The sequence below is a fragment of the Myotis davidii genome, unplaced genomic scaffold (genome assembly GCF_000327345.1).
Source record: "Myotis davidii unplaced genomic scaffold, ASM32734v1 scaffold875, whole genome shotgun sequence".
In the NCBI taxonomy this organism is placed as follows: domain Eukaryota; kingdom Metazoa; phylum Chordata; class Mammalia; order Chiroptera; family Vespertilionidae; genus Myotis; species Myotis davidii.
In genome coordinates this window covers 97,506-107,638 of record NW_006286244.1, presented here as the reverse complement: position 1 = coordinate 107,638, position 10,133 = coordinate 97,506, and the positions used below count along the sequence as shown (strand labels likewise).

Sequence of the window (10,133 nt, the reverse complement as noted above, 5' to 3'; positions counted from 1 at the left end):
TTGGGTGCCTGGCCAGCCTGGATGAGGGGATGATGGCTGTTTGCAGCTGGTCACACCCCCTTCCGGTGGGGGCCCCCACTGGGGTGCCTAGCCAGTCTGGGTGAGGGGGTGAGGGCCGTTTTCAGGTTGGCAGGTGACCGAAGCTCCCAGCTCTTTCTTTTTTTCTTTTCTTTCCTTTTTTCTTGTCTACAGCTTTTGTAGAAAAACTGGAGGGTTAATATTTCCACAACCAGTACAACAAGGCAAGTGGTGTGTAACTTACCAGAATCTCGAATGTCTTTGGGAACCTGGTCAATGATTTTTCCAGGGAAAACAGAACTGAAAACAAATAGACTGTGAACTGCGAGTCAGAAGACAAAAATGCTGAATTAATCAGCTCACAATTCATTTCTTACACTTTTCTCCTAAAAAAAAAAAAATTTCTGCCGGTGTTCTGTCTGCTTCTTATTTGAGATAGTTAAGATGTGTTTTCCTTTAGAAGTGAAACTTATTTTTACTTGTTTTGTGATAATAGAGAAAAACCGCAGTAGTCACACTGCCAGCTTTGGAAATGTTTCCGTACGGATAATGAGTTAGACACAGGTGTGTACAGTGTTATGAAAAGATGGCAACACTTTATTGTTCTTCCTAAAGCAAGTGATATTTTGAGAAACACATTTATTTGAAACACAAATGAGGTACACATAAGCAAGGGCCCTCCCTAAATAAAAAATAAGGAGGTGAACAGGAGTTGCTTTTACTTAGGGAAAACACAGTGACTCAATACTCCCCTCATGTCAATCCCACCTGCACAAGGGCCTTTTTGTAGAAAAGTCAAGTGTCAAGTGTCATTTCAACCATTGTTTTTTTGTAGCATCTACTTACTGTTAATATAGGTCAGAGTAATTAAGCAGAATGTTGTTTTTGTTACTTAATATTATAAAGACACATGCATACATATATTAAAGCAGACAATAATGAAAATATGCAAAAGAACATTCCCCATGTGGTTAAAAACTACCTGAGTACGTTGTATTTTATGCCTGCATAGTAATTCATCTCATAAATATGCATACTGCATACATGAATAACTACTCCAGTTTTGAATATTTAGATTGTTTCCAGTGACGCTGGTAGAAATGAACAGTGGCGAGTACGCATCTTTCTGTGCACATTTCTTTCTTTCTTTTTTAAAAATATATTTTATTGATTTTTTACAGAGAGGAAGGGAGAGAGATAGAGAGTTAGAAACATCGATGAGAGAGAAACATCGATCAGCCGCCTCCTGCACATCTCCTACTGGGGATGTGCCCTCAACCCAGGTACATGCCCTTGACCGGAATCGAACCTGGGACCTTTCAGCCCACAGGTTGACGCTCTATCCACTGAGCCAAACTGGTTCCAGCCCGTGCACATTTCTTAAGAGTATTTCCAAGTGGGTTCCCAGAAGTGGGTTCACTTGTTCACAGTCTGAGCACTTCAAGGTTCTTGATAAATATTGCTCAATCATTTTGCAGAGTTGTACAAATTTACATTCCCACCATCAATGTAAGAGACTTCCTGTTTTTCTCTATCCTCTTTCCTAGTCAATTATCAAAAGCACTGCTAACCATGGCATCTCGTTTCAATGTGCTTGTCTCCATTTGTCAGTGATCAGTATTTATTTGGATTTCATCTTTTCTGGCTTATTTGAATTAATATTTTTCTTAATTCTTTGCAAAATATCCTCTGAAACCTTTTAAAATGCACCAATGAATCCATTATATGTTTTCAACTGTATTTTCTGCCTTTTGATTCGTATGTGTGAATGTGTGTGTGTATATGTGTGTGTATGTATGTACTCGTGGGACACTTTAAGTCAGATTTATTCTTTTTCTTAAACTTTTTGCTAGTCTTTTTTTAAATCTTAGGAAGCTTCCCTCCATTCAGATGTTTGATTGATATTCAGCCACATCCCCTTGTACTTTTTGACTAATTTAATTTTTTCATGTTCTTTTTCCATCCATCCCTGTAAAAACATCAGGCAGGTGCTTACTGTGCATCAAGATAACACAATTTAAACTTGGCAGAAAGCAAGCCTGAGCGAATTCGGTGCTCCTGTCGCTTAAAATTGAGTGCCAGAGACACTATTAATGAAAGGAAGTGGGAAAATGACCTCGTGCTACAGCAATGTGCTGTGAATTCCGGGGAAAAATAAAATAAAAATAATGTCGAAGCAGTGTAGCTGCAGATGTGTGAGCACAGATCAGGGAGGGACACACGGGGACCAGCAGGCACCGGGGGCCTCCTCGGGTTTCTGGTCTTTATCCAAGGGTGGAAAGCAGTCATTGCCTGTCCCCTAAGGACAAAGACAACGATGGACGCAGACAATGGGGTGAGGGTGAGGCCAAGACTTGGGGGGTGAGGGGACAATAGGAGAATAAAGACACATTTATAATACCTTAATCAATAAAAAAATTTAAAAAAAAAGAAAGAAAAGCAAAAGGCTCCATTCTCCCTCTTCAAACAAGGAAAGACCTTTCTCTGCCCTCCCCCTTTCCCGTCAGCGGTGACTGTGGGCAGTCCTTAGTTGTAAACACCTTCTTCCTCAGAAATGCTATAAATCCTGTGCGGGAGCAGATAAGCCCTCCGTGGGCTGGGAGCCACCTCTTTGCAATGAAAACATCAAAGAAATTGCTCCCCCGGCTTCTTGCTGCAACTGGACAGCAGCCAAACCCGGGCTCCACGTTGCAAAACCCCTTCCAGGCATCAAGACCTGAGAAGTTTTCTCTCCAGCGAAGCTAGTCAGTTCCCACCGATGGTCCCCCTCGTACCAGGTAAAGGTGGGATGGACTGAGTGTGACATGACAAAGGGCGCAGGCCAGTGTGAGGACTGGTCATTGCTTATCTTGAGGACACGTATGTTATGGGTTGTATCTGTGTGGCTGTATTCAAGGGTGGGATGTCTATTTCCTCAACCTCCAAGTGCACCGCCTGTGATGTTGTGAGCAATGCTCACCTGTCCGAATTCAAATGGCAAAAACGAGGCTTTGAATACGTTCTGGAGAGTGGGTGTCTGAGGGCAGCACACATGGAGGAGGGACCTCAGCCTATTCATCCAGCCCCTCCTCCGGTTCCTCATTGGCTGAGGACTGTGGGGTCACCTGTCTCCTCATAGGCCGCCTAGGTCTTGCTGTCTCCCATTGGGCCATTTAAAAAATTGGGTTGAGGCCTTTTGTAGTTGTCTCCGCCTCCTCCTGTCTAGTTGAGGCAGGCGCCTTGGGGGTGTCCACCTTGACACTGGCCCACGTCCACAGTTCTGTGTTCTTACATCCTCTTCCCTCCCCCCTACATTCTGTTTGCGTTTCCATTAAAAGTTGACTAGGCTGGAGATGGGTCTCAGAGGCCTGCCTCCTCCAATGCGCATCACATTTTATCACTTTATGCCAATAAATTGTAAAAATGTACCCCTCCCCCTCATTAAGATCTCAATAAACGTTTACTGAGCCAAGGAAAGCAGAAATACACAGGCATTGAAGGAAAAGAGAATTGAGGTCAAGAAGTCACTAAAGATCCCTCAGTGCCAAGAGGAGTGGGGTCCCTCTCTCTAGGTCACATCTCATCGGGTCAAATGGTGGAGAAATTGCTCGGTCTGATCAAATAATTGAAACAACAGCCCCTCCCCTGGAAACTGACCTGTAGGCCACTTTACAGCCGACATTCCCTTTCGCTGAGACCACATTCCACTTGCTAAGACCATGATCCTTCCCCTCCGGACCCGCCCAGAGAATTCTCCCCCAGAAAAAGCCCGCCTAGAGTCCTTCAAAATCTCCGACTCCCCATCCCTGGGGGCTGGCGCCATTTGGGGGCTCAGCCCATCTGGGTTTCCCGATGACCTAATGAATTCATAACCCCTCACCACTTTGGCCTCCTGTGTTCCTCCTTCAGGGACCCTAACAGAAATGAGCCTCCATTCAGGGAACTTAACATAGCAAAGGAGGGAGTTAGCGGGGTAGAGCACTTTGAGTGGTTTCAGAGGCCATTTGGTATGGAAGTGGGGGTCTTTGGATGGGAAGTTGCAGAGTTGAGACTGCGTCCATGGACCACAGAGAAGACAGCGAAAGTTGTTTCAATGAGCAATGACATGACCAAAGCAACTTTTATGAATGGAGGAAGCCAACGGTGTACAAGAAACCACATGGGATGGGACAGAAAAGCAATGTCCTATGACACGCTTTCAAGGCCAGATGTGCAGCCGTAAAAAAGGGGGACTCAGGTGGGAGGGAGACTGGGCAAAGCAACATGGGAGTGTACCTGCAGTTTCAGCGTGAACAAGTAAACTGTTGTTCCAGGTACATCATGCTTAGTGCCAACTGGCAAATAGCTACCTCAAGGACACTTCCTTAGAGATAGGAAGGAAATTGCATATCATTACCACAGCTAAATGTGGCCGATGAATGCCTCCAACAGGCATTAACTTAATATGGGGACCTGCTGTGAGGAAAGTATAGGAGGGACAGAAATAGATGTAGCACTTTGTTCTGTTACAGGGTATTTGAAAATGCGAGATAAAATTAATGCTGCTCAGAAAACTTTAAGAGTAAATTCTAGTCCATATACCCAAATGGGGATATAATTGAAAGGAGGCTCTGGTGGGCCTGGTGCAGGTGATGCCAGGATAAGATGAAAGAACACAGGTGAACAGGAGGGGAAATGTCCAGGAACTGTATATCTGAGCTACCAGAGCAGGCTTAGTTTTTTCAAAACTGAAAAATTTGAGTATTGGTGTTTATTTTCCACAAGGTATGCAAAGGATACCTGACCAAATCTTACCTAATGCAAGAGGTAGAAAACTGCCCAGCCAGTGTGGCTCAGTGGTTGAGTGCTGACCTATGAACCAGGAGGTCACAGTTTAATGGTTCGATTCCTGGTTAGAGCACATACCCGGGTTGCAGGCTCAATCCCTAGTGTGGGGCGTGCAGGAGGCAGCCGATTAATGATTCTCTCTCATCATGGATGTTTCTCTCTCTCTCTTCCTCTACCTTCCTCTCTGAAACCAATCAAAATATATTTTAAAAAATAATAAAAGAGGTAGAAAACAATAAAAGAGGTAGCTTATTCTTCATAGCGATTTGGTCCATTGCATTTAACTTAAAGAATGACCTTAAAAATCTTCATTTAAAAAAATGACGCTTATGACTAATTTTAAGTTTTAAGAATAAAACCAACAAGACACACACACAAAAAAGGAATTATGAGAGATACACTTACATTTCTATGGACGTACAGACTATACCTAAACATATTGGTGTGTGTGTGTGTTTAATCATTTAGTGGCTTATTTACATCTTAAACCAGTTATACTTTTTGTGGTGGGAAAGGGCAGAAACAGTGCTTCCTATTTGATTATAGTCCAGCCCTACATAATGGCATAATTATCTTTTTTAAAAAAAAGAAGTTACTGACGGACAGTTTTGATTGCTTATTAGACCTGGTGAAAATGATCTTAAATTGATGAGTCACTCTGTAGAACTCCAAGTCAGATTGGAGATTTGATATATGATATTCCTGTTTTCTTCTAGCTGTTTACCCAGTCTCTTTCAAAGTGTTTGGAACACTAAATAATTGATGACTAAAAGAAGGAAGATGTGAGGGAGTGAGGGAAAAGCATCTGATTGTGGTACTGCAGAAAACTGGCTGAAATATTGATAAGACTCAGTAATTATGGCTAATAATGTCCCGTGCTTAGTGGAGGAAATGTGAAATCTTTACTCACCCAGGAGGCATTTATTTTATTTACTGCTTGCTTCTTTTAAAAAATGTTTTATTTAGAGATTATTTTAAATTCACAGGAAGCGCAAAGAAATGTGTGGGCACTTCCTGTGCCCCCTTCCCCCAGCCTCCCCCAAAGTTAATATTGGGCATAACTCCAGTGCCACACTAAAGCCAGGAAAACTGACATCGGTACAGACCAAAGAGTTTGAGTCTTCTAATCCATGACCATAACAACTGTTTCTTGACTCTCCTCTTTCCAAATTGCCTTTGTCATCGAACATCAACACTTTTCAAGAACAACAGCACTAAGGGAAACGTATCACGTTTGAGTATTACAGCATTAAGTGGGGGTCACCCCTAGTGTTTTCTGTTATTTACCCCCATTGAATATTTGGACAAGCTTATTCTGGTCCAGACAACTTCCTTTGTGTGCAAATTTGGTAACCGATCGGATATTGCTTCTCTTTCTTACACTGCTATTGGGAGATCCAACATCCAATTGCCTTTTCTCTTGTGAAACATACGTTTTCAGTAAGACAAGTAGAAACAACATATAGGAAAAATAGTTTAGACAGCTACTAACATTAAAATTGAGGGGGGTGGATTTTAAAGCCCTAAGTGGGAGAGTTTGTAGTTTGTTCCACTGTCTCTTACCGTTACAAACTAGATACTCTTCATCAGTTGTCTTGATATCTGAGCTACAGTATTTAATAGTGTTCACAGTAGAACAAAAGGCTTGCTTTCTGTAAATAATGAAAGAATCATTTATCTTGGAGCTTGACTCTCCAAGGCGCAATCACCATAAAACTGTTAAAATAGACTCAGGGCTTATGAAACAAAAAAAAAGAGCAATAAACTTGTCTGCTAACAAGATATTACTTTTCTCCAAGCTACTTGATGATGCTACGTGAAATAAATCAGACACAGAAAGACAAATACTACATGATTTCACTTACTTGTGAAATCTAAAAAACCAACAAAACAAGCTAATAAACAAAATAAGACAGAAGCAGACCCATAGATGCAGAGACCAAAATGATGGTTGCCAGAGAGCGGCGGGGGGGAAGAGGAGGGGGGGAAAAACAAACAAAAGCCACTGGATGAAATACAGGACACGGTCTACATGTGCACAAATTCTGACGCAACTCTGAGCACTGGTATATCATATGTTTAAAATGTGTTTTCAACAATGAGTTTTCTAAATCATAACAGACAGTCAAGTAACACAAGGATGACTTCTGAAGACTGAGTAGATAGCCTAAAATTTCTAACATACTACTCATACAATAACAACAAAAAACGAGCATTTAATTAACAGTAGTTGTTCCCTAGAACTGAACTAAAGACTGGTCAGCTATTACTATTACTCAAGAATAGGAATAGGGGTACACACGTTGTAGAATACTATGCCTTCTTCTGTTCAAAGACTTAGCGCATGTGTAGAAAATGTCCATGGACGCATTTCACATAGTTGTCCCTCAAGAAAATCATTCTTTTCAGACTTAACACTGCAAAAGTAGACACACTCTATGCTACTCCTCATTAAGAAAAAATTTACCGGATTTAAGACAAAAAAAAGAATTCCTTCTGCTTGTCCCGTTACATAAGTGCTGCCACCACCCCCTGTCTGAGCGTGAGCTGGGGCGGGGGGGGGTGGGTCTTGGGCAAGACCTCCACGTGTCCCTCACCCGGGCCCTCCTGAGCATCAAGCCTGGCTTCCCTGAGCAGTTCCCTGTGTGACTCTCAGAATCCACTCCAGCCATCAGGGCCTTGTCACAGCGTGAATGATGGGCTGAGGCACCTGCTTTGTCGTTTCCAAAGGAAACCCCTTGTGACTCTTAAACAAGACATGGGAGGAAAAGGCATGTTCAAGTCCAATGAGTTAAACTAGCAAACCTGGGTTTAGAATGAACTTTAAAAAAAACTACATTGCAATCACTCCATCCTGGTACTTGGCCAGCTTACCCTCACCCTGATTCCTGGGAGAAGGAGGGTATTTCCGTTCTGACAGCTGAGGTAGCAGGCTGTCTGCTGTTACTGGTGAACCACACATCTGGTCCCAGGGTTCATACCTGATTATTTGCAATATGCGGGCGTCTCCAAGTCTCCCCACAGGGAGGGAAATGAGGCTGAACTGTGCTAATCCGCTCTGATCCCTGTTCACACAGTGACTTACAAGATGGCCTACGCGTGCCCGGGTAATAACAATTCATCACTCCAATTCTGTGCAAAGTCCAGGGCTGGGGAGCCAGACACAGGGGGGCCTTTATTTCTTACAGACAGTGATCCGTGGCTTTGTGTACAACGTCCATTTCTTGCCCAAATGTGCACACTGTGAAAATCGGAAGCAATGCAACTCAGAATCCAAGGAATGCATACATGGTGGGGGTGATTTTTCTCTTGAAACCGTGGGCATGATTGCTGGAGTGTGGAGGGCACTGGGTAGCACAGTGCCAAAGACTGGCCCCGGTGAGATTCCCGGCACGTGAAGGGTCAAAGGTCAAAGATTGGGGGACTTGCTGGCAGCCACCGTCCCCTAAAGATCAGCCACGCTTGACAGACTGGATTTTTTTTCTGTTTTTCCACAATGCTTCTATTTGTATAAAAAAAATGATGCAAATAAATCTGATCAATTCAAGACAATGTTGTGGAAAAGTCTTACTGTCCTCTCCCTCCCTCTGAAAATCGACAAAACCATATTTTTTAATCAATGCCACATCCCTTAGGTAGAAAATGGAATTACGACACTCCAACCTACCCTTACTTAGACTTGTTATGTGTTAGAGGAACTCTGACAAGTGAAAAGTGCCATATTCGCAGAAGAGCGATCCCTAACCCATCGCCATATTCAGAAAGTGGACACGTGCGCGTGATTAAATGAAATCCAGCTTCAAAAACAAACTCTTAAGGTCATCTGAAAAGCTATATTTCAATTTTATCTATGAGAAGCAGTCAAAAGGAGATTGAGTCATAGATACTTTGATATGAAATACTACAATTTGAATTCTTGAGAACTATTAAAAAATAATAACTATTAAACAAGCCTTTTTCTGCTTTATATATTACATGTGTGTCTTTGTTTTGCACCCTTACCTACTTCAGCATAGGCAAGTTTTGGTTGCCTTATTTGTGATTTTCTTTAATATAATAGTGCTAAGAAACACAGCTTGCCTGGATTTTCTCTCACACAATGAATGCTTACATCTTTTTATAGCTGTTGCACGTGCATGGTTGATTCCACTATGTAATTAAATAGTAAAAAGTACACTTCATTCTTTGCTGGCCTGAACTTTAAAAACCTGGAATAAGTATTTTACATTAAATAGCTACTTTTCAAAATAAGATGTAAGTTAACAAGGGTCATAAAATTGGTAAGTTATATAAATGTGTCATCTACCAATACAAAACCTATTCCTCCAACCTGATGCCCCCAATTTAGTTTTCCAATATCTAAAATTACACATACTCCAGAAGCTGTCTAAGCATGCCCTCCATTTCATAAATACCTCTTAAGCCATTAATTGATTGCATCGTATTTTTTGTTCAAATCCCTTTATGTTTTCAGTTACTACAAAGCATTAGGGGGCTTGCTTGCATTATTCTAAATGTCACCTATAAAATATGAAAGATATATTTTAAATTAATGGAGTTGAAGCAACTGAGCAGATCTTGGAAAACGAAAATGGTGTTAATTAAATAAATGGCCCACTTCTGCATGACTACAGCTGGGAACTGTCCATTAACAGTAATTTATCCTCCGTGGTGATAATTTATCCACAACAAGTGCATTGTGTTCCAAACTTTAAAATGACTAAGTCATGATGAAGCATGGGAAAGGTTTGTTCTAACTGTCTGAAGGCATTTAGAACCTGACAATTACCAATCTCTACCTTTGGGGGAACATTCTAAACTTCTGTGGGTTCATGAATCTTAGAAATATTAAAACAGAAAACATGATGCACTGTGGACAACTGGAGCTCAGTCTCAGTGGATGTTTTTTAAAGAATAGACATGATGCACTGTGGACAACTGGAGCTCAGTCCCATTGGATGTTTTTTTAAAGAATAGTTTATTCGGGGAGAGAGAGAGAGAGAGAGAGAGAGATCAATGGGAGAGCACAACATGGATCAGCTGCCTCCTGCACGCCCCCTACCAAGGATTGAGCCCACAACCCAGGTCCATGCCCTTGTATGGAATCAAACTGGCAACCTCCTGGTGCATGGAATGGCGTCCAACCAAGTGAGCCACACCAGCCAGGGGTCCTTGGATTTTTAATACAACAATTCTTCATTCTACAGAATGTCTTCCACATAAAAGCAGTTCCATTCAGTCTCTAGTCATATTAGTTCAATTATAGAGTAACTTTGAAGAGACCAAGTCTTCTAAATATTAGATTCCAA

General features: G+C 41.9%; 1 protein-coding gene across 1 annotated transcript in view; it reads right to left on the bottom strand.

The window, feature by feature from the left end:
- Positions 1–10,133, bottom strand: part of LOC102763575 (potassium channel subfamily T member 2) — a 126,675-nt gene that overhangs the window by 112,241 nt on the left and 4,301 nt on the right. Inside the window, 1 exon segment of the mRNA XM_006757659.2 lies at positions 263–318. Within this exon segment, the coding sequence (XP_006757722.1) occupies positions 263–318 (56 nt within the window).